The 24843-nt window shown below is 36.5% G+C and overlaps 1 protein-coding gene across 2 annotated transcripts in view; it reads right to left on the bottom strand.

The window, feature by feature from the left end:
* The window catches only part of Cul2 (cullin 2), a 427362-nt gene that overhangs the window by 159721 nt on the left and 242798 nt on the right, over window positions 1-24843 (bottom strand). For both annotated transcript variants that reach the window (XM_090403159.1, XM_090403160.1), the window contains one exon: window positions 6571-6695. In XM_090403159.1, the coding sequence (XP_090259285.1) occupies window positions 6571-6695 (125 nt within the window). The remainder of the gene's footprint in view (window positions 1-6570; window positions 6696-24843) is intronic.

Genomic DNA, 24843 nt, shown 5'->3' with positions numbered 1-24843 from the left:
CCTAAGGCAGCATGTTCTTCAATTCCATCAGAAATGAACTGAATTTTTTGAGATGTCTTCAACTCCAGGTTTGTTTATTCACCATACTTAAACAGAAGATTTCTAGTAACAAATATGTTCTAACTGATCTATTATTCATTACATCTCTACTATAAATTAACAGAGCCTCTGTAGCTCAGTCGGTATAAACAAAGCCCTTTGGTTGGAAAGACCAGTTCGATTTCTGTCTATGATGTGAGCAACCTTTATCTGGTCGGTTTTGACTAAAGGTGAGTTGGCCAGTCTCATACGGTGGTAGAAGATTTTTTCCCCATCCAGAAATTTGGGTTTTAGTCCCTCAGAACAGGCAAACTGGCCCCATGATGAGTTTGTCTGTTCCGAGAGACTTGGATTTTTAACAGTTGTGAATACTGGCATATAGCTGGCCTGATTCACCAGCTATATGCCAGTCCCAAACTCAAATAAAATTGAGGGGGGGGGAAGGAGAAAGCAATGGTGAACTATCCTGTAAAAATCTCACCAGAAACTGGGATAGATACTGGAATTTTTAAGTTAGTTTCGTTGATTATTTAGGAAGTTTTGGCATTGTATTACTTGTATTACTATGGAGTTGGCTGATATTTCAAGATGCTGATACTGAACTGTTCTAGGACTTCATCATAGACTTCAGTTGATTTGATTTTTGGGGGAAAGTTTCATGGATAGCAACAATGTGTTGCTGCAGGATTTCGCTTTCCTAAGTTTTCTGTCAAGTTCACGCCAATTCAATTTTTATGCAGTGATCATGCAACTAAACTTACACAAAAAACCTTCTTTGGTGCCTGACATCTAGTTCTAGAGCTGCAACATTTGACAGCATCGCTGGATTTATCAGTGCTGGCTGAATGCACTGCATCAGCTATGACCACAACACTGTCCTTGTTAGGTTTTATTGCCATTTGCTTTTTGCGGCAGGCATTAGCAGGCACTTGCACATGGATGATAGCAAATTAATAAAAATATGTTATGGGATGCTTAAAGAGTACTTACATGTTTTGCAGTAATATTAAAGAACTGCTGCACTTTCATTTGGTGAGATTTATGTATGCCAATTTATTCCAAAGTGCCAACTACTTCATAATTTTAGACTTAGGTGCAGCACATGAAAGCTCACTTCTGGTGGTAAAGGGTGAGATAGGGGGACTAGCAAAGAACCTCCATAGCTCAGTTAGTATAGATGAAGCCCTTTTGTTGGAAAGATCTTGGTTCAAATCCAATCTAGGATGTGTGGAACCTTTATCAAGTTTTTTCAACTGGAGGTGAGTTAGAAAGTCTCGCACATGTGTTTTCCTTTTGCAACCAAGCAAACCAGCCAGTAGAACACACAATTTACAGACAAAATAACACTTCTAGGCAAAGGGCTAACAATCTTATCCTCTAATTACAGTTATAAAATCCAAGGATACTCAGAAGGTCATGGGTACTTAAGTGCCTGTTGGAACCACTTATGATTATAAATTAATGATGCCAAGAAATTATATTCTTGGTTTAATCCTTTATCCAAGTGTAAGCAAACAAAATTTGTGTGTGAAATAACTTTGCGATTGGGCAAAGAGTATATAGAGGCTAATGACTCCACATCACTTATCTTAGTATCCCATAATGCAAAGCACATATCCTTACAGACCTTAAGTTATTTCATGTGCAAAGTTTGTTTGCTTACACTTGGATAAAGGATTAAACCAAGAATAGAATTTCTTGGCATCTTTAACTTGTAGTATAACCAAGTGGGAAAACTTTCACTTTCAACACTTATGATTATGGGGCTAGTGAGCTGCTGAGTTATGTTTTGTTCAAGTGGGCTGCAGCTAGAAAAGTTTGACAAACACTGCTCAAGATCATGTTACTCCTATTCTTGAATAAAAAATGCATGTTCTGCAGCAGTGTTTGTCACTCTTTTCTGGCTGCAGCCCACTTGGACAAAGCAAATAACTCAGCAGTTTGCATAAATTCTATTTGTCTTTTTTCAATTTTTTTAAGTGACCATACATTTTACACTGTTCTCACATTCTGAATGCCAATAATGTCAAGTTCCTTTCCTATCCTCATTTTAATATGATTAAGCCAATGACACTGTCTGTACACTCCTTTCATTTTTCTCAGAACTCTTACATATCACTGATAGCCTCCGATTAACATTTAATTTCCAACACAATTTTCAGACTGGTGTTTCAACTGGCCCGAAAAAATGTACTGAAATTATTTTAATTTTTTAATTAAGAAATGCTGAATGGTTTGTAGACTACAATACAGCCAGTTCAATGTTTTGACTAATCCCTCTCTTATTTCATATATATTTATTCACCTGGCTTAACACCATACTAGGCTTGCTTATCCTAGTATCTATTATCATATTTATTTGATATCTTCATTAAAAATTGCACCTAAATAGCTGAAAAATTTCACTTGTTTTATTAGTTCTCCACTGTGAGTGCTATTGATGCTTCTTCCTGTTGTCAAAAAAATCAGGAAGAAGCATCAACATTTTTTATATTACTTTATATCATTCGATTTATATAAAATTATTACATTAGTTATTCAAATTAGTAAAGAGCTCTGAAAACAAGGAATTTCTACAGGAAAAGCAACAATTGTCTGCATAAAGAATGGAGATGAGCTGAATATATTCAATTCTGATATCAGATTAAATGCCAGGTTTCCTAACTATGTGATCTATATAGATTATTAATAATATGGGATCACATTATGAACAGCTGTGGGAATAGCATGTGCAAGATTGTTTTTTCTATGTGTCTTCCAGTCATAAAAGTTTGTATAGCCATTATAGATCAGTAGTAAGGATGGTTAGAAAGTTAAACATTTGTGTATTTTATTGTATTTATTTATTTTTTTTGTATTTCTTATTTTTACATAGTCCAGAAATTCTGCTCTAAAAACTACACATGATATATATTTTTCATGCCACGTCCAACCTCCAATAAGTGGGTTGGTGATCTAACACCAGGCAATGAAATTCATCTCCCACCTAAAGAAGATCACATAAATTCATGCCAGGATTTGAATCCAAAGCATGCTGTTTGGAGAGTGGGTACATTAACTGCTCAGCCAACGATACCTAATTTCATATTGACAATCTTTCTGTACATCCTTTAATTCTGCTTAAAACTTAAATATAAAAATATGCTATTGTTTCTGAAGGAGAATGTAATTGATTTTTTTTCCTCCATAGTTTTCAGCTTTTATTGGTATTTTTCATGCTAATTTACAATAGTTATTTATGTTAATGAATCTTGAAAAGTGAGAAACACTAGCTGAGAATCACAGAGAAATTTTCCTACTAAGTGTTCCAGGTAAGATTTATGCATACATATTTGAGAAGAGGATAAGAAAAATTGCCATAGAGAAATTTGTGAAGTTCAGGCCAAACACATGTTGTTAGGTTAAAATTTTCTTTAAGACAAAAATGAGAAATCATGGAAATATAACAAGGTTCATCTGTATTCTAGTTTTGTAGAGCTGAAAAAGGCATATGACAAGGTTTCCAAGAGAAAAGCTGTTCAAAACACTATCATCATCATCAAATTCCTGCCATGTACCCTCAAAGGGTGTACAGGATATGATAGTACTACATGAAAAAAATTACTTCATTACTAACTTCCTATCTACAATTTTTCTCCAAATCAGTCTGTTACTTGTCAAGAGTCCAACATTATCAGATCTTATATTTCTATCGTCTAAGGCACTTTGTACCGTATCAATCCACCTATATTGTCTTACTCTGGGTCGTTTTCCTGCCAACCTGGCAGAGAACACTTGTTTTGCTAATCTTTCTTTGCCCATTCTGTTTAAGTGACCATACCACCTGAGATTAGCTCTGCTAACGCATTCCTGGATGTTGACAATGTCAAGTTCTTTCCTAATATCCTTGTTTTAAATATGATATTGCCATCGATGCCATCTATTCATGCCTCTAATCTTTCTCAGGACTCTCATATCTGAGGTCTCTAGTCTTTGGTCAAGTGTTTTACTTCTGACCCAGCTCTCAGATCCACAAGTTAAAACTGGTTTGAGCACTGTCTTGTATACAGCTAATTTAGTGTTCCGACTAATTTCTCTCTTATTCCATATGAATTTATTCAATTGACTTCCTACCATACCAGCTTTGCTGATTCTACTGTCTATTTCTATATTTAATTTACCATCTTCAGTAAAAATCATGCCTAAGTAGAAATGTTTCGCTTGTTCCACAGGTTCTCCATTCACAACACAGTTGACATTTTCAATGATTCTGCCTATTTTCATTGTCTTTTTATTGCTGACCTTCATACCATCAATTAGAACAGCTATTCAATTTAGTCAGAGAATCTTGCAGACTTGAACCAGATTTATTTAGAAGTATAACATCATCCGCATAAAGCAAAGAGCTGACATTAACATCTCCAATTTTGATATCAGGTTTAATACCACATTCCTTCATAATGTGATCCATATAGATAATGAATAACAGAGGGGATAATGTACATCCTTGTCTCACACCAGATTTAACATCAAACCATCTTCCTGTACTTCCTTCAATTCTAACTGCTGACTTACAACTCAAATAAAGACTAAGTATTGCTTGATATAATGCCCCATTGACACCATATAACTGTAGCGTATTGAATAGCCTCTCTCTTGGCACCTTGTCATATGCCTTTTCCAAATTGACAAAACTTAAATACAAATCTCTGTTATATTCCCATGCTTTCTAGACTATTTGTCGTAAAGTGACGATCTAATCCTGACAGCCTCTACTTGGCCTGAATCCAGCTTGTTCTTCCACAATTCTTCTCAACCGTTTCTCATGTATACTCGCATAGATCTTGCCAGGAACACTCAGTAGGGAAATACCTATGTAATTCTCACATTCAGTTTTATTTCCCTTTTTTATATATGGGTACTATGAGAGCTCTACTCCAATCATCAGGAATTCGTCCCTCTGTCCAGGCTTTCTGAACTATGCAGCCACTGTAAGACTCTTATACCATCATACTTGAGCATTTCTGGTCAAATGTCATCTACTCCTGCTGCCTTTCCACATTTCAAGCCTTTGATGGCTTTTTCTACTTCAAGTATGGATATGGATTCCTGACTGCATGTCTGTCAGTGTGTTTTACCTCTATGGTGTCATCGCTGCTTGTTTCATTTAGCAGTTTTTCAAAATAATTACTCCATACTTCAAGGATATCTTTTTCTCCCATTTTCATGTCACCTTTATCATCTCTGACTTCTTTTACAGCACTCTTTCCTCCATGCCTAAGCTTCTTCTACAACCTCCAGAATATTTTGCCACCTTCTTGATATTTATTTTCTATATTCTTGGCAAAGTCCTCCTATGACTCTTGTTTAGCTAGTTTTACATGGTGTTTAGCATTCTTGCATTTGTCTCTGTATTTTCTAAGAGCACAAGCTCACTTATTTGCCAGGAACTTTTGATATGCTTTCTTCTTTTCCTTCACAGCTTCTTTAACTTCCTGTGTCCACCATGGAGTTCTAATTTTTCTATCCTTGCAGACAACTTCACCACATGCCTCTCTAGCTGAATCAATCAGGGCTTTCTTCAAGGCTTGCCACTGAATCTCCAAGGTTTGATTCCTGTTCTCAAACTCTTTCATTTTTTCTTCAATAATCTTTGTGTATTTTAGTCTACAGTTCACATCTGAGAGCTGCTCAACTTTTATTCACTTTAAAACTTTTAAAGATTAGATAGCATTACTAACCTTAATTGTTTATTATTCTCTTGTGGATAAGTGGTTATGATGCAGTCATCTTAAAAAAAAAAAAAAGAAAGAAAGCTGAGGTGGTGCATTTGCTACATAATATAAAACTATTTAATAACTGGATCTTCAAATATATTGGTAATCATAATCAGTATATATATCAGCCTAACAACAATGCTTAATAATTATGGCTTTTCTAATTAAAATTACAGCATGAAACTCACAGATAAAGTGTGGATCTATGAGATCTCAATAAAGTTCATTTTCAGTCCATATTTACCATCACTGTTTCCAGGAAAACATTAATGTAAATTTTCTGTAATAATCATTACACAAAATTTACTTAAATTCAAATAGTTGTTAATTAGATTAATATCACCTATAACCTCCTTCACACTGCATGGATCAAAACAAAGCTTCTGAGTCATGCAAAATGGTTGGATAATTTGTGGTGTTTGCCTAATCCAACATTTTTAATAATTCGTAGTCTGCAATATTTGTTCTTTCAAAAGAATGAACAACTTCCCTAAGTTCTACTCATGCACAAGTTTCCAAGTTAAGTTTTCCATTTTAGGAAACTGAACTGAGAAATCAAGTGTTGGATCTCTATGTCCTGAAATTCAGACCCCCCCCCCCCAAACAAAAGAGATTATAGGGCATGAATATGGTAAATGCATCTCTACTTCAAGTTTTATTAAAAATTAGATGCTCTGTTTAAATCTGAATTTTGATTTCAGTTATTTTTAATGTTACAAGTGTATCTTACATTTTAGCAGGTGCAGTAATTTATGAACCAAACAATCATACTTACATTATCACCACGTAAATTACTGACAGCTTCTAGACCTATTTTACTTATATGTTGTTGCACTTCCTGAATAAGAGCATCTAGTCCCCCTTGGATGGATTTGAGTAACATATACATATTACGAAGATCTAAAGAGGAAAAAAGGAATTTCCATTCAATATCATCAAGCATATTATTAATAAATAAATACATGTAAAAAATTTGCTCCTTGTGTCTTTAAATGTATCGAAAAACAAGCACTTTAATATATATTCTAAAATGCAGTCCCTCCATGTCCTTCATCACATACCTTGATGTCAGAATGAATATAATTTATACTACAATTGGTTGCATCGACTGATAATTTTGAACTGTGATGGGAACAGCAAGTGTTTTGATATGATCATTTAAATTATTTTTGTTAACTGGGCCGAAATATTTATTAATAGCGCTTTGAAGTTGACTTATAGCTGATAAGTTTATAAAGTTGCTAATAATCAGGTTATTTTTATCATTCGTTGCATTCAGTAATAGCTTATTAATCAATTTGATTAATTGATTTTGATTAATGAGATTTTTTTTTTTAAATATCAGCCTCACAAATGAGAGGTCCCCCAGACACAGTAGTGCTGCGCATGTAGGCAATAGAAAGAAAAAAGGAATTTGTTGATTATTTATTGAAGACTGAAGGGTTGTATTCATTGGTGGGAAAACAGCAAGAGGAAGACAGAGAGCAGAGATAGGGAATGAAGGTGGAGAATGAGAAATTAATTTGTTAACTTTGGAGATGAACTGTATATGAGTGTTGACCAGCAACTGCTTGAGTTGGTATGTGATTAGAAGAAAGCTGAGCGATGGCAGTGGCCAGTTCAGTGGAGTAGTGTCCATAGAAAAGATGAATGCAGCAATAGAGCACTATAGGTGTTGGAAGTTTATTTTGCACTTGGTTAGACTATAATAAATTTAGTTCAATCCTTTATCCAAGTATAAGCAAACAAAGTTTGCACCTGAAAATATCTTCAGGACTGAGGTAAGGTACCTTACCTCAGTCCTGAATTTATTATTAGAGCACTACAGGAAATTGACTGGAAGAAGCTATTGAGGGTAATCAATTAAACAAATTGCTCACTTCTGAATACAATCAACCATTCTGAGAAAGATCTTAGGAGAACCATCCCAAATTTGGGAACAGTATTCCAATGTCAAGCAAATTTGAGCTTCATAAAGTGTCAGGAGTTGAGCCAGAGAAAAAGTACTATCTGAAAAAAAAAAAAAAAAGAGAATACTAAGTTTTTAGAGAGTGCATAGGATATGGATCTGATGTGCTTAACCCAAGATAGGTTAGACGTGAGAGTTAACCCAAGAAGCAAAACTAATCCTCACAAGAAAGCAGAATATCACTGAAAGTGAGGGAGAGGATAGAGCCTTTGTTCCTGGAAATAAGACAGGACTATGTTTGCATAACAGTTTGTAAGATTATCCTCATCCCACTTGAATATATATATTTTTAATGATGAACCCACAAATGAAAGGTCACAAGACCTATAACACTACAGTGCCATGTGTCAGTAAGTGATTAAGGAGAAAAAGTAGTTTACTGATATGTTTCTTAAAGAGTTGGAGGTTATATTCGGTGGAAAAAATAGTATGGGGTAGATTGTTCAAAAGAATAATGGTGGATGGAATGAAGGGAACTTAAGAGTTTGTTCAGTATGTTTGGAGTTAGACAGTCTATGGGTATTGGCCAGTAGCTGTACTAGTTCTTACAAGAAAGTGGAGAAACAGTAATGGCCAATTCAGAGGAGCAATGGATGTGAATATACCTATAGGAAAAGCACAGTGCAGAAACAGAGGTCTATGGGAAAGTGACTGAAGAGACTCCATGAGGGACAAATCACCTATTGAGCAGATCGCCTTCTGTATATCAAGAATTCTTAAGGTGATTTTGGGTGCGCCACCCAAAATGCGGGAACAATATTAAAGGATTGGTCAGATTTAAGACTTATAAAGTGTTAGGAGTTGAGCAGAAGAGAAGTAAAGTTTTGAGCAGAAAAGAAAACCAAACTTTTCTAGAGGTTGAGGAGGCTGTGTATGTAATATGCTTGCACCTGGATAAACTGAATGTGACAGTCAGTCCAATAAGAGAAAGCTGATCTTGAAAGAAAATTGGAAAATTACCAAAAGTGGGAGTGAAGTAGGATCTTTCTTGCAGGTAACAAGGCAGGCCTGAGTTTTTATGGCAGTGAAATTTACTAAGTTGTCAACCAACCCATTTGAGGATATTGAGGAGATCGATATTTAAATCATTGGTTATGGAAGATTTTAAGGCTTCTATATCATTTGATTTAAAGTAAAGGAGGAAAAGCATGGGGTTGAGTACAAAACCCTGGCAGTGCTCCAGCACTGATGCAAAATCTGATGAGAGGAAGCTTTCCACCATAACACACAATGAATGAGCAGTGAAGTTAGCAATCCAATCACAAGAGTGCAAGAGGGAAGCCATACGATGATAGCTTGTTTAGGAGCCTTGATGACAGACATGATCAAATGCCTTTGAAATACTGAGAGAGACAAAATGGGTTTTTCCAAATCTTTCCATGCTGTGACCAAATGTGAGATTAGTGAAGATGTCAGTTGTAGAACAAGAAAGGTAAAATCCATACTGGTAATTGCTAATTAATTGATGAGTCTCCAGGTAGTGAAGAAGCTGGTAGCTCATAACCTTCTCCATCACTGAAGTGAGAGCAATCAGATGATAGTTAGATGGCTGACTTTGTCTCCCTTTTTAGGTACAGGCTGGATGAAGGCCTGCCTTCCACTTTGGGTAGATGCAGTACAATATGATAGCTTCTATAAGCAATACAGGATGAGCATTAATTTTATGAAAAAATACCATCTGCACGAGGAGCTGTATTAGTATCGAGATTAATCAGTTTTCCTGATGTCCTTCTGGCAAGAGTTCAGAGAAGGCATGCATTGAGCAGTTTGAGTGGGATGTGAATTGCCTTGGTCATCCAAGCAAGAGTTAGTAGCCAAGATGTCCACATTTTCCTTGGGTGAAGTTGCCATGATACCATTCGTATGCAAGAGAATTAGGAATAGGGAAGTGCAAAAATTATGCCCAAAAGCTTTACTTTTACACTTGTTACAGACTGTTGTAACAAGTAAGCTGTATGAGAAGCTAGTTTTTAATTTAAGACATCAAACATATGCTGTAGTTTTATCATGGACAGAAGAACACTTTTTTGAGAACCATGACTTGGATATGGGTCAGGGATTTGCAGTTGAGTTGGGAATGAATGCTTTCATTCCAGTGAGAATTATTTCAGTTATTAGTTCAGTGCAGATGTTTGGATTGGAAGAAACAGTAATCTGACCATGGAAAAGAGGCATAAAAATTCCAGACGTCAACCCAGTTGGCACAACTGTAGGGCCATAGGGTACAAGGCTGAGACTGGCTGGGGCAGACTGTAGAGAAGAAGACTTGAATAAGATTGTGGTTAGAGTTGTCAAGGGATAGAGCAGACATCCACCGTGTATTTGACAGGAGAGCTAGTTAAGAAAAATTCCAGAATGTTGGAAGAATGATGAGGAGTGTCTGGTATTCCGGTTGGTAGGAAGACAATCTCACAATTTGGATAATTAGTTTGTATGAAATCAATTTAGTGATAAGTAGTTAAAAAGGGCAGCATGGGTGTCAGAGTTAGAGGAGCAGTAAGGCAGCAAATTAAGTCTATAAAGTCAGGAAAGGAAATCTTGAGTCAGAGTAGATCCAAATGCTGGAATTCTTGGATATCCTTAGGCAAGGGATATCAGATTTTACAAAAGCATATGTTGCTCCTTTCTGTGGAATGCATCATGCAGGATGTAGTTGGGTCAATTGAAGTGGCCTGTGGTTGAGGAGGATGCTAATTAGTGTTCTGTTTGAAGATCAAGTTCTGATGTCTATAAGTGGGGTGTATATCACTGATGTCTGTACTGATGCCTTGAATGTTGGTGAAATGGATGTGGATGTTCTTAATTGGAAGAAATTTTGGTGTTATTTTGTAGGGGAAGGGAGTTAGCATATTTTTATTATTTTGTTCCAATTTTTTGTTGTATTTCTCATATTTTTGATGGCAAAGAGATCAGTGTTTATGGCATTGGTTAAAGAAGATCTTGAAGCACTAATTACCTGAGCAATACAAGGCTTATAAAAGAAGAAAATGGAAAAGAGTGGAGAGTGCTATCATTAGCAAAACCAAGAATAGGATTGCATGTCAGTGAGAGCTTTGCCATATATTAGCACTGACTGAAAAAATCTGTCTTTTACCATGACAATGAATGAATGATTGGAGAGGAAGCTGGCAAACCATTCACAGAGGGAGGAAGGAATACCCACAATGCCAGACTCAATCAAATGCCTTGGAAATATCAAGTGACAACTCGAGTTTCTCCAAAATATTCCATGGCCTACATCCAAAGGTGGATGAGGTTGGCTAGGCGATGTGCTGTGGAAGTGTAAATGGTGGAATTCACTGGTGAATCTAAAAATAGTAAAATAGTTGGCTGTTGACCTTTTCAATTATTTTTGAGAGTACTGAAGCCAGAGCAATTGGACAATAGTTTCCTGGATGGCTTTAATTTCTTTTTTTTTTTGTTTTTGTGGATAGGCCGGATAAAAGCTTGGTTCCAAGATGCTGGATAGATGCCAAACAAGTATAACAGCTTGAAGAAATGAAACAGGATAGGTACAAATTCTGGAATATAAATCTTCAATACAACTGGAGGAATATCATCATGGCCAAGAAACTTATAACTGTGCTTCCATGGAGTCAGAACGCCCATCGTGGGAGATCCTACACTGCCACACTAACTATTATTCACACAATACCTATCATATAAAAAAATAGTAAAACAGTTGGCCTTTTCAATTATTTTTGAGAGTACTGAATACTGAAGCCAGAGCAATTGGACAATAGTTTCCTGAATGGCTTTAATTTCAATTCACAGATAAAGCACTCACAACAACCTCTGGCAAAGCATTTCACGCATTCACCATCTTCCAAGCAAAAAAATCTAGTCCTAACACCCTTGTTCGCTGTACACTGTCCACTGTACAGGAAAAAAAAAGTCTTCGGTATTAATTGTATGCTTCTATTATATCTCCTCTCTTATGCCTATCAGCTAGTTTTTGGAGCCCAAAAGCCTCCAATCTTTCCTCAAAGGAAACATTCCACAGACCTGCAATAATCTTTGTCACTTTCTTCAGGATCCTCTTCACTGCTAAGGAATTCAGTTGACCAGATCTGTGCACAATAGTGCAGATATGGCCTTAATATCATGCAAAGTGGAACAATAACTTCCCTATCCCTGCTTGTCAGTGTGTTCTTCAACAACCATGCAATTTGGTGTACTGTTTTGGCCACTTATGCAATATGCCCACTAAACTTAAGTTCTCTGCTCACAATAACTCCCAAGTTCCTTTCCTCGTGAACTTCTTGCAGTTCAATTTCATTAATATGGTATACAGCATGTGATTTTCATCCTCTCTAAGTACATCATTACACTTAGCCACGTTAAACTGACAGCCATTTACCTTTGCCCATACCACCAGTCATCCTGCAAGATATCTATCAGCTACATTAACTATTGCTCTTTCCAATTTTGCATTATCAGCAAACTAGTGGATATTTCCTGTCAGATTATTTCCAATATCATTAATATACAAATTAAACAACAGAGGACCAAGTACTGAGCCCACCACTAGTCACCTGCCTTCTCCTGGACTCAACCCCTCCAAAAACCACTCTGATATTTGTCCATCACCACCATCTAATCCAAATCACCAGCTTCAGATCCATTCCCATTAGCTCCAATTTATGAAACAGAGTTCCATGTGAAATCCCTTTGTGAAGTTCAGCAGTATCACCAAGTAAAGATTTCCTTTATCTGAACTCCACTGTTACTTTATTATACTTTATTATAGAAGTAAGTTACTAAGGCAAGACCTACCCTTCATAAAATCATGTTGCCCCTTATAAAGTATATTTCTGTTCACCCAGTCCTGAATTCTAATTTTTATCAATTTCTACTTAACCACCACTCTTGATATACTTATTGGTCTATAATTTGCTACTCCTGTCTTAGAGCTTCCTGCAGTGGAATTATTTTCCCCTCTTTCCACTCTATTGAAACTTTACCAGAACGGAGGTTTAAATTAAATAGCTTGGTCAGAGGAATTGCAAATTCTCTTGTATATTCTCTTAACACATGTGCTGATATGCCATCTAACCCTATAGCAATGTTAGCATTAAGGTTTCTGGAATATACTGGTCACCTCTTTCTTTTATCTCCAGACTCTCATCAGTCAATGACACATTATGCATTGCAATATCACAACCAAGATGGATGCCTCCATGGAGTCAGAACACTTATCGTGGGAGATCCTCCACTGCCACACTAACTATTATTCACACAATACCTATTATACTAAAAAATAGCAAAACAGTTGGCTGTTGACCCTTTCAGTTATTTTTGAGGGTATTGAAACCAGAGCAATTAGACAATAGTTTCCTTGATGGCTTTAATTTCAGTTCACAGACAAAGCACAAGTAACTCAACTATTTAATTTGCTTCCATTACTTCCCTACCATTAAAAACTTTTTAAAGTCATCCTTGCATAGTTATACCTCCTTTTGCTTGCCACATAGCAAAAGAACTCCTCAGAATTTCTTTTGGACTCATCAGCTAGCATCCTCTCTATTTAGTTTTGGCCTTCCTTACCATACACGTCACCCTCCTTACCTGTACCGGATACTGCTGATGGGTAAGCTGATCGCCTTTTTCTTTATACTTCCTCCACCATCTTTTCTTTATCTGCAACTCCTGTTTAATAATACTATTCATCCATCTTACTCCTACTTGATTTCTCCTCCTGACTCTGGGTGTACAGTCTAATACTGCTTTCCTCAAACACCCTTTGACAATCTTCCACGCACCATCAACATCTCTCCCCCTTCATATTCTCTTGCCATAGCATTGCTGAAAGCTGATTTCTCAGCTTGTCATAATTACCAGCCTTGTAATTCCACATACCCCTTCTTAACAGAAAATTCAGCACTTTTTACAATCTCCCAGTGAAGACCATATGATAATTTTCCCAAAGTGAAGTCAGTGTGACTAAATTGGTTATTGATATGTTCTCCAATGCTATGACCAGATCCAACACTCTCGAAGCTCTTCTCCCTTCCATTGCATGCTATCTCAGGAAATTATTTCCTAACAACTTTATAATTCCACACAAACTTCCTTGTGACCATTCCTTCTCCTTAACTATAAGGACATAGAATAGGAGAAAATAATTACTCAACCTGCACTCATCATGCAAATTTGCCAATGCATACCATCTACATTCTCCCTTTTATCCCCTGGATTGTAGCAGAAACTAATTATACATATTTCATCCTGTTCATCTCTATCTCACATCAAGTATCCTCAAATGAACTGCTCTTTGCATACCTGTCATCTCGAGGCACTTCTACTCTTTTTGGCTTCAACTCTTTGTCTATCATTGGTAAAACCCCCTCCCTCATTCTGTCCCCCTCTGTGCTCCCTGAAAATACTATATCCCTTACATTCTATATCAACTAAGTCTCACTAATTCCTATAATTTTTGTCCAAGTTGTACTAACTAATGCCAAAAATCCCTCACATTTCTGCCATTAGTATACATAAACTGCAATATTCCCTTTGTCCCATAACCTTCCTGTGTGTGTGAATTAGCCCATTCTGTATACAATTTATTTTCTGAGAACATTTAATCTAACATTCACAGTGATTATTGACCTTAATACCATTAACAGCTGACTACCATCTGCCTCCTAGTAAATCCTTTTTTTTTTTTTTTTTTTGACCATATACTCTATCCTTTATCAATAAATGTTCTAAATGCCATGTGCCCAATCCACTTAAGTGCAAACCATCACTCTTAAAAATTCTGTCCTTTTATTAAGCTGATTCTAAAAATTCATCCATTGTAACTACAGAAGAAATAGTAGATTCTAATGACTTTTTGAAACTAGATAATAAAGGATTATTGTAATCAGGAGCCAAGGTTTGGATTGGCAGGTGAGTATGTATAGATTAATCTGACAGCTGGTCTTCAGCAACCAGGTCAAGATCACTTGAAAATTGATGCAATTGACCATACTCACTAGACAAATGTGACTCCTTATCCTTTAATGACACCAATACATCTATGACCACATCACTTGAGTTGTCAAATGATGTTTTCAGATGTTCACCTAGTTTAATTCTACTAAGTGTGGAAACCAGCATTTCAGGATGCTTAATCCAGGACAACTTTTGTCTAACATTACCTACATCAGACAATGAATTAGATTGTTCAATTCTTGATGGCATTTGGCTTTTTGTAATGTTGTGATCTACATCCATCATGTCTTTTTGAACAATTTCCCTTACTGATTCTTATGTGTCTCCACAGTTCACTGCAGAATGTTGAATGCTACACTCATAGGTGTATGCACCACTAAAGATTCAAGTGATGAGGGTAGAAGAATTTTACACCAGCTTGCAACAAGTAGTATACAGTATTGATAAAACAGATTTTCTCATGATATTAGATGATTGGAATGCAAAAGTGGGTGAAAAAGAGGAATGAGGTATCACTAGAAAATTTGGTTTAGGAATGAAGCAGAGGAGAAAGGTTGTTGGAGTTTTCTGTTGAGAACAGTTGATTTATTGCAAACACTTGTTTCCAACAAAATAAAAGAAGATTGTACACGTGGACTTCACCTAATGGAGAATACAGAAATCAGATAGATTATATTGTTGCCAGCAGAAGGTGGAGAAGTATTATCCAAGCAGCAAAAACACTACCTGGTGCAGACTGCGGGACAGATCATGAATTATTGATAGCTGAAGTTAAATTGATATTAAGAGCTAAGAAGAAACAAAAGGACATTATCAGATTTGATTTAAATCCTATATATGAAAGAATTTAAAGTAGAAATCAGAAAGAAATTAAAAAAGTTTGGAGAAGATAGGAAGAGAATTAGAAGAACTATGGGAAGAAACAACAAAATGCACAGTCATAGAAGCAGCAAACAAGACTAAATAAAGCCACAAGAAAGAAAGATTGTAAATGGTTATCAGAAGTAATTCAAATAGCAGAGGAAAGAAAAAAGATGAAACTTAAGAGAAACAAAGAAAGGGTTAGACAACTGAGTGCAGATTTCCAAAGACAGGTTAGGAAAGATAAGGAAAAACACCTAAACAAAAGGTAATTTGGGTAAATGTCTGATGAAAGAAGCAGCAGTAAAAAAAAAAAGATGGAAAGAGTATGTAGAGGATTTGTACAAGAAAGATAATAATATTGAAGGAGAATTTGAAAGGAGAGAATTTGTTAAGGAACCCATGATAATGAAAAGTGAAGTGATATCAGCAATGGAACAGCTGCCAAAAGGAAAAGCTCCTGGAGCTGATGGTGTGTCAGTGGAATAATTGAGAGCAACTGGGGATGAAGTAGTGAATATATTGACGGAAATTTGTCAACAGGTTTGGAAGAAAATATACTGGCCTAGAGATTGGAAAACATCAGTATTCATCCCAATTCCAAAAAACTCAAATTCCAGAGATTGTGAGAATTATAGAACCATTGCTTTAATTTCATATGCAAGTAAAGTTATGCTGAAAGTGATCCAACAAAAGTTGGAGCCATATGTGAATAGAGAAATGCCACAAAACACGCAGAATTTGAGAGGTAAAGGAACTAGAGACCAAATAGCAAACAATGAAACGCATTATGGAAAGAACAAATAAATTTCAGATAAAAAATTAAAAGATTTCTTATAATCAATAGAAATCTTTAATTGCATATATCACAACCGACTGTTAATTGTAATGAGATCAATGGGAATACCTAAACATCTAATTCTCTTGATAAGAGAGCTGTGTGACATCCAAGAAGCTTCAATAAATGAGAAACAGACAGCATTCAAGTAGAAAAAGGGGGTGCAGCAGAGTTGTATACTGTCTCCCTACCTTTTTAATATTTATAATGAATATATGAGAATGGCTGATTTAGACAAAGATCCAACTGAACTAAGATTGGTGGTAGAAAAATAAAAAATTTTAAATATGAAGATGACACAACCCTAATAGAAGAAACTAAGGAAGATCTAGAAAGATTGATTTTATTGATTAATATGGAAAGTAACAAAGCTGGACTTAATTTAAACATCAGCAAAACAAAGTGAATTTATAATAGAGGGAGATAAAATGGAAATCATTGAAAGTTATATGCTGGGTTCCAGAATCAGAAACGATGGTAAATATGAAGATAAAATTCAAAGAATGATAGATGGGGAAACAAGCGATGTTATAGCTGACAAAAATTATTAAAGATAGAGGTGTGAGTAAGGCCAAAAAGTCAGAAATGTCAAAGCAATGGTATATACAGTAGAGATGTGAAAACTAGATTATTAAGAAGAAAGACAGAAAACGAATGTGATTCATTTGAATTATGGGTGTGGACGAAACTATTAAGAATCCCATGGACTGCAAGAACGACCAATAAGGTTTCAGAGAATATAAAAACAGAATGCTCTTTGGAGACTATCGTTAAACAGAAGTTGATGTACTTTTGGACATATTATGCAAGCTGATAAATCATTGGAAAAGCAGTTATGTTGGGGAAGATTGGGAGAATGAGAAGAAGAGGAAGACCATAAAAGAGTTGGATGGACAACATAACAGAACTTACCAACTTGAAATTACAATCAACTGAAAGAAAGGACAAGAGGCCGAGCAGGATTATGAGCCTTTGTTCACAGGATCAAAAGAATCGAAAATGACTGAATGGCACATAACAATGTTGTGATCTAAGTCCATTGCAGGTCTTTTTGAACAATTTCCTTCATTGACTCTTATCTGTGTCTCCACAGTTGACTGCAGTTTTCTGTGGTCAGACACAATATAATTATTCATATTCAGTTTCCCTGCTTCCTGGTGATCATTACAAGAAGTTCCTGGTTGTGTGTCCACAGTATCACAGTACTTACTAGTGTAAAATCTTGTATAGAAGGAATTTTGTACAAAATCCTTATATACCGATTTTACTTGAGAAAGAAATTCAATATCAAATACTTGCAGTTTAATTAACAATTTTTCATCAGTATTTTATGTAATCTGTTAAAATATTAGAAACAATTGCCGAGTTATTTGACCACCAATATTGTACAAACAAAGAGATACCACAGACAGGATTAGAAGTGTGGACCTAAGGCGGCAGCAAGTTACGGGGTTTTCCTGCCACGACTCAGCAATTTCGTAGGGGGGAAGGAACCCCCTAGTAGAACATCCGAGGAACTCAATCTGAAGAAGTCCCAAGGTATTGAAGGTAGAATAAAAAGGAGACAGGTGCTCCTCTCCTGACTCTGGCTCGCGCTCTCTGTTCCTGACTTGTTCCAGTGTCGTGTGGAAGAGGTTCCTAGGTCCAGCAGTTTCAAGGATGGAGGAAGGATATCCTGCTAGCAGTATTTCGATGATGATAGGAAATTTTAAACAGCGGTGTCAGCCTATTCGAGAAGCCCAATCGCGAAGTTCCTTAAGCGATCTCTGAGAATGCTGTATCGTTGCTGCCGTGGAGTAGTGTCTGTTTGCGGTTCGAAAAGAAGATTATATTTGTGATCTCTAGGATCTTGAATGTTGAACTGGCTGAGACAGGTTTCAAGTAAGATTAATGTAGAACTGTTATGGATTGTGAACCTTAGAGCAGGAACTGTTGATTATATAGTTGCTAGTATAATGCAAAGTTATGTCAGAAAACCGAACTTCTAAATTATTGTGAAATAGTTATCTGCAGAGTGATGAGCATTTGTTAATGTTAAAAGGTTATTGTTAAGAGTTGGTTGGTTTATAGTTTATTTGGCACAAAAACTACAAGGTTATACTGTGCCATACTAAAGGTTACAACATTAGCATTTACAGAAAATTGTAAACAATATGTTTGTACAAGAATCTAGTTTCACAAAGCAGCATCTCTAGGTAAACAGAACTGCTGCAGAGGGCATAGCAACACACAAGGTCAGAGGTTATTACAGTAGTGCAAAAATAGTTAACTATATAAGTTAATACATAATATATGAAACACTAAGCCAAGGAATGCAGTATCTACATATATGTAAAATTATAACAGATGCCTTTGTAGCAGTACAAAAATACGCAAAAAGGGATTATTATACAATATGCATGGATGAAAATTAAATTTAGCAATGCAGTAGAAACAGAATTTAGAATACATATAAACAGAATTACTAGAAAGTAAACAGATAAGATGTCCTACAGCATCACATGATTATTCGAAAAATAAAGTAGTAAATAAGATGCATACACAAAATGTATGTTAAGTGATGCAGTATCTACATATAATCAAAATTACCGCAGAGGTTTCAACAGTACATAAATAGATAACTATAGGTTAACATATGTATATACAAAACAAGTCATGGAAAGCAGTGTCTACATCTAGTAAGATTACAACAAACATTATTATACTAATACTTAAAGAGTCAGAAAGGAATTATTATACAGCATTGATGCATAAAATTTAAGTTTAGCATTATGGTATTTACCTATTAACAAAATTACAGCAGGGTAATACAAATATACAAGATCAAGGCCCATGGTAATACATAATTGGTCAGATTTAACCTAATGAATAATATATATGTATTAAAGTAAATTTAAGCAAAAAAAAAAGGATTTACATATAAACAAATTTATGGTCAAATGTGTTTGTACAAATTAATTCTTTTTAAAAAATTAAAAACATCATGCAATTTGCCTGAGTCTGCTAGCATTTCCCCGAGTGTATATGGCTTGGTTAGATAGGTGAAAATTTCATTCCTCTCTCGTGTAAATTTTTGACAATCTACCAGAATATGATGAATTGTGAGATGTATGTTGCATTTTTCACATATGGAAGGGTCATCGGCTCTCAATAAATGAGAATGCATAAGGTGACTGTAACCTATGCGGAGCCTGACAAGGACAACCTCCTCCCTTCTCTTTGTACGTTGACTAGAATGCCAGTGTTTAATTTCAGGTTTAATGTTATATAATTTGTTTGTTGATGTTTCTTGCCATGTTAACTATCACTGAGCAATTAGCTTTGATCTTATAAGTTGTCTGTATGGAACTGTCAAATAGTATGTGGAGAAGGTATGGGCTGATTTAGCAGCTGCATCTGCAGCCTCATTTCCTTTGATTCCAATGTGGCTGAAAATCCAGCAGAACTGAACATTGAAATTAAGGATTTTCATTTTGTGAAGCAGATGTAGCACTTCATAAAGTACTGGATGAGGATTATACATAAGAGAGGAGATAGCCTGTAAAGAGCTCAACGAGTCTGTATAAATTATACACTTTTGGTAGCAGTTTTCTTATGCACAAGTGCAAGCTGAATGGCATGTAACTCTGCTGTATAATTACTGCAGTCTGGTGGGATCTGATTTGAGATAATGTCAGGAAACACAGCCAACAGAGGTGTTAGTTCTTGAACCACCAGTACAGATAGGTAAGAAATCAGTGTATGCTGCTCTGTGTGCATTAAACAATTGCAGGTAAATGGATGATGGGGGTATAAGATTTCTGTAGCTGATAAAGTGAGAGGTTGCAGGATTGGGTGCAAACCTGCCATGGAGGAATGCTGTTATGTTTAGTGTAGCTAATGTTGTCAACATTTATACTAACAGCTTGCACAGTTTCTTTAATACACATACCAAAAGGATGCATAGTAGTTTGATGTGTGTGATATTGAGCTTCCCAATGCAGAGAAAAGATACTATGCCATGTAAGGTGATCTGGGAGAGATTTTATTTTTAGGGCGTAATTAAGAGACAACTGTTTCCGTTAAAGTGATAGAGCCGGTTCATTTGCTTCTACATAGAGACTTGGAGTAGGTGATGTGCGAAAGGCACCAGTAGCTATCCATATACCCTGATGATGGATGAAATCCAACCATTGTAGGTTACTCATCGTAGAACCATAGACTTGGGACCCATAATCGAGCTTTGAACGTATAAGTGCAGATAAAGATGGAGCAATGAAGCTCAATCAGCACCCCACCCAGTAGAGGATAGAGTGTCAAGGAGGTTCAAAGTTCTTTTGCACTTTTCTCTTAATTGACAAATGTGTGCTAGAAATGTGAGTTTTCTGTCACAAATGAGTCCCAAGAATTTGGTTTCTGTAGTTACTGGAATAACAGTAGGTCCCATTCTTAGTTCAGGATCTGGGTGACGAGTGCGTTTTCGACAGAAGTGTACACGGACACTTTTTCTGTTGAAAACCTAAACCCATTATTAAGAGCACACAGAGAGACATGATCAATTGCTTGCTGAAGTTGTCTTTCAATTACCCTCATGTTATGTGAGTGAAAGTAAATTGTGAAGTCATCAACATATAGAGCATTGTCTACAGTGGGAGGAAGCTGTTCAATGATTGAGTTGATTTTAATAGCAAAAAGAGTTACACTTAAGACAGAGCCTTGGGGAACACCTTGTTCTTGAAGATATGGTCGAGATAGCATACTTCCCACTCTGACTTGGAAAGTTTGCCTGGACAGAAAGTTTTTAATAAATATAGGGAGGTGTCCTTTGAGACCAAGGTTATAGAGGTCTTTTAATATGCCATATCTCCAGGTTGTGTCATAAGCTTTTTCCATGTCAAAAAAAAAAAAAAAACAGAGACAAGATGTTCTCACTTCAGAAATGCATCTCTTATACAAGTTTCTAACCGAACTAAATAGTCTAAAGTTGATCGATGTCTACGGAAACCACATTGTGTATCGAAAAGAAGACTGTTGCTTTCTAAATATCAGAGAAGTCTGGCATTACCCATTTTCTCTAGTATCTTACAAAGACAGCTGGTCAGAGCAAAATGGATTGATAATTATTTGCTTGTGTTGGATCTTTTCCTGGTTCTGAGATAGCAATGACAATTCACTTGTACCAAGAATTTGGAAACTCTTCCTCTGCAAGGATGTTTTATCATTTCATAATGGATGTCATCAGGTCCTACTACACTAGGGTGAGATTGTAGGAGAGCTCTTTTTAGTTCCTCCTTGACAAATGGCTAATTATATGGCTGAAGAATGATGGTAGAAAAATTAAGCCTTTGTTTCTCTTGCTGCTCTTTCAGTATTAAAAATTCCAGAGAATATGAAGCTGTTGCTGAGATTTTAGCAGAAGTTTCTTCCAAAGTATCTGCAATAGCTCTGGGATCAGCAAGAACACTTCCATTATAGTCTAAGGTGGCCAAACAATGTGTACTATATCTGCCTTTCGTTTTCCGTATTTTATCCCATAAAATTTTTGGACTGGTCATTTGATTAATTGATGTAGTAAATTAGATCCACGATTGTTTTTGACTCTGACGTCTTATAAAACGTGCTTTGGCTCGAGCACGCTTGAAAGTTATTAAATTTGATGTGGTGGGGTATCTACGAAATATGCTCCATGCTCTGTGTTGATCTTTTTTGGCTGCCTGACATTCTAGGTTCCACCAAGGCTTTGGATAGACTGGAAATCGAGATGATGTTTTTCGGATGGAGTTTGTTGCTGCCTGGACAATACATTCTGTTATATATTTTACAGCTTCATTGATAGGTGTTTGACTGATGGCATCAGCATTAAATTTTGCAAGATGAGAGAAAGTGTTCTAGTCAGCCTGGTCCATTTTCAATATAGGTATCCGTGTGGGTGAACACGGCTCATGTGAAGACATTGTGAAGACAGAATATGAGCGGGTAGGCATATGGAAGAAAGTATTGAGTTTATTATTTAGAAGCGAAAGGTTATTATTAAAAAGAATTTTTTCAATGATTCGACCTCATCTATTAGTGTTTGCACTACCCCATAGAGTATTATGACCATTAAAGTCACCCATCAAAAGTATGGGTTCAGGCAGTTGCGAGATAAGGTTATCCAGATCAATTTCATTTAACGCATTTGATGGTAAATAAATTGAACATACTGTAATAAGGAATCCCACAGAGAAGCACATCGCTACCGCTTCCAGAGAAGTATTAAGTTGGACCTGATGGAAAGGAATATGACTGCCCACTAGGATACAGGACCATTTCCAGTTCTATCCTTATATACAACAGTGAAATTCCTAAAGGTATGGTCTTCATTGTGTCTTAAGTAAGTTTCCTGTAGACAGAAACAGAAAGGTTTGTATTTCTGCAACAACATCTTGATATCGTCAATATTCTGGCAGATCCCACAACAGTTCCATTGTAAAAATTTTCCTATTGTTTTGATTTTATTGACTTGGCTGGTTTTCGAGAGGTTGAGGGCTTACCTTTGTCAGATTTATATTTATCCACTGTTTTAGGGAAGTATGGACAGCCAGTGTCCATCTCTTCATCTGGTAGCGTGTTCAAAACATCAAATGTGTTAGGGTCAGTTGGTATGCTTAGTTTACTTTCAGTGGGTATCGAGGTATCCATTTTTTCTGTGTGAGTGTCTGGTAGTTTATCTTTGAGTGAAGTCTCCACCATAATTTTTTTGACAGATGAGTTGGATGGGACCATTTTTGAAGTTGTCTCTGGAGTAAGGCCATAGGTCTTGTGGTTAATGTGCACAACAGAGAAGCACTTGCGATCGTAAAGTTCAGATATAATGAAATTATCAAATGGTGGAATAGACATAGATGTTTGAGTTGCTGTTGGCACTATTTTAATTGTTACTTTTTCAGCATAAGAGGATCGTAGAACAGGTGTAATGGTGGCTAGCTTTCTTTTTGCATCCTGATATATTTTGTTCTGTTTTAATTTTTTGTATCTCTTTTTCATCTTTCCATTTTTGACATGCACGAGAGTATGCTGGATGATCTCCCTGACAGTTGACACATTTAGCTTTTTTTTCACAGCAAGATTTATTTTCATGTTCTTTACTACCACATTGGGCACAGGTAGTAGAACCACAACAGGCAGTTTGGGCATGTCCATATCTTTGACATTTAAAGCATCTCAGCAGGTTAGGGATGTACATTCTAACAGGACCCTGATTTTATGGATGTCGGAGGCCTAAGTGTACCAAAAGTAAGGATGATGTTCTTAGTTGAGACCAGGCGACCATCCCTGCGTATCAGGATGCACCTCACACCCGTCACTCCTTGATCTTTAAGCTCTGAACACATCTCCTCATCAGGAACCTCAAGGAGATCCCATTCTGATATCACTCCACTACTGGAATTGAGTGTTCTGTGAGGTGTTACTGCAATTTGTATTCCACCCATTGTCGTTGCTCTCAGTAGTTTCTCGGAATGTTGTTTGCACATTGTTTCCACGAGGATATCACCAGAATGCAATTTCTTCACAGTTTTGGGAGGTCCTGCCAGTCCTTTTAAACCTTTTTGGATAAAGAAGGGTGACATTTTCCCAATTGATTTTTCACCTGTTGCATGAATGATTAAAAAGATTGGTACATTTATGTTAGTATCCGATATCTTTTGTTTCTTACTTGTTTCCATATGTTGTGTCTATATTATCAGTACTTGGCTGGGACTTTGTTAGGGTCCCTGAAACATTTGAGGATGAAGAATTCATATTTAAGGAATTTTTAATTCGGCGCCAGAGCTCCCCACCTACCACAGAGCCATACATGGATGTCCACTACCCGGCAAGCAAAGACTGCGCTCAAGAGCGGAACGCCAGGGCTACCCAGGACGCTATACTAGCACTGCAGCAGGTCTAGGATCCTGACCCCGGATGAAAGACTTACTGCAACACCGTTGACCCTTGCAGGCAAGCCCACTAGCCAATTGATCTTGGCTGGGCCATCCAGGACAACCCGTCTTGCCGAAGCAGGGGCCAAAGTAGTGCCAGGAACCCCCTTTCCAGATGTCCACGGGTCACACCGCACAGCAAACATGGCGTTGGATCCCAGTGATGGTGGTCTGGAAAAAGGATAGTGAAAAAGACTCAGGAGAATTAGAGCAAAGAATACGAGAAGAAAAGCAAAGAAAAAGAGGAAGAATGAAAAGGGCCAGTACCATCACTGGGAGGTCCCCTCCACCACGAACAGGTGCCCCACATGGAGGGGAGTTAAGGTGTAAAAATTAGTGTTTGAAGGAGTGATTGAATGTGAAGCATAGTTAAGCATAATTCTGTTAATGGTCTAATTTAAATGGAGTTAAAACTAACCAAGTGTCTGATGTATATGTGATCGTATAAATTTGTCTTTTTCTTTAAGTTATAGGCTAGAAGTGCTGATTTAATTATTTGAGAAC

The sequence above is a fragment of the Typopeltis vanoorti genome, chromosome 13, assembly GCF_054136105.1.
Source record: "Typopeltis vanoorti isolate ZY-2024b chromosome 13, IOZ_Tvanoo_1.0, whole genome shotgun sequence".
Taxonomy (NCBI): Eukaryota; Metazoa; Arthropoda; class Arachnida; order Uropygi; family Thelyphonidae; genus Typopeltis; species Typopeltis vanoorti.
This window is presented reverse-complemented; position numbering and strand designations above follow the sequence as displayed.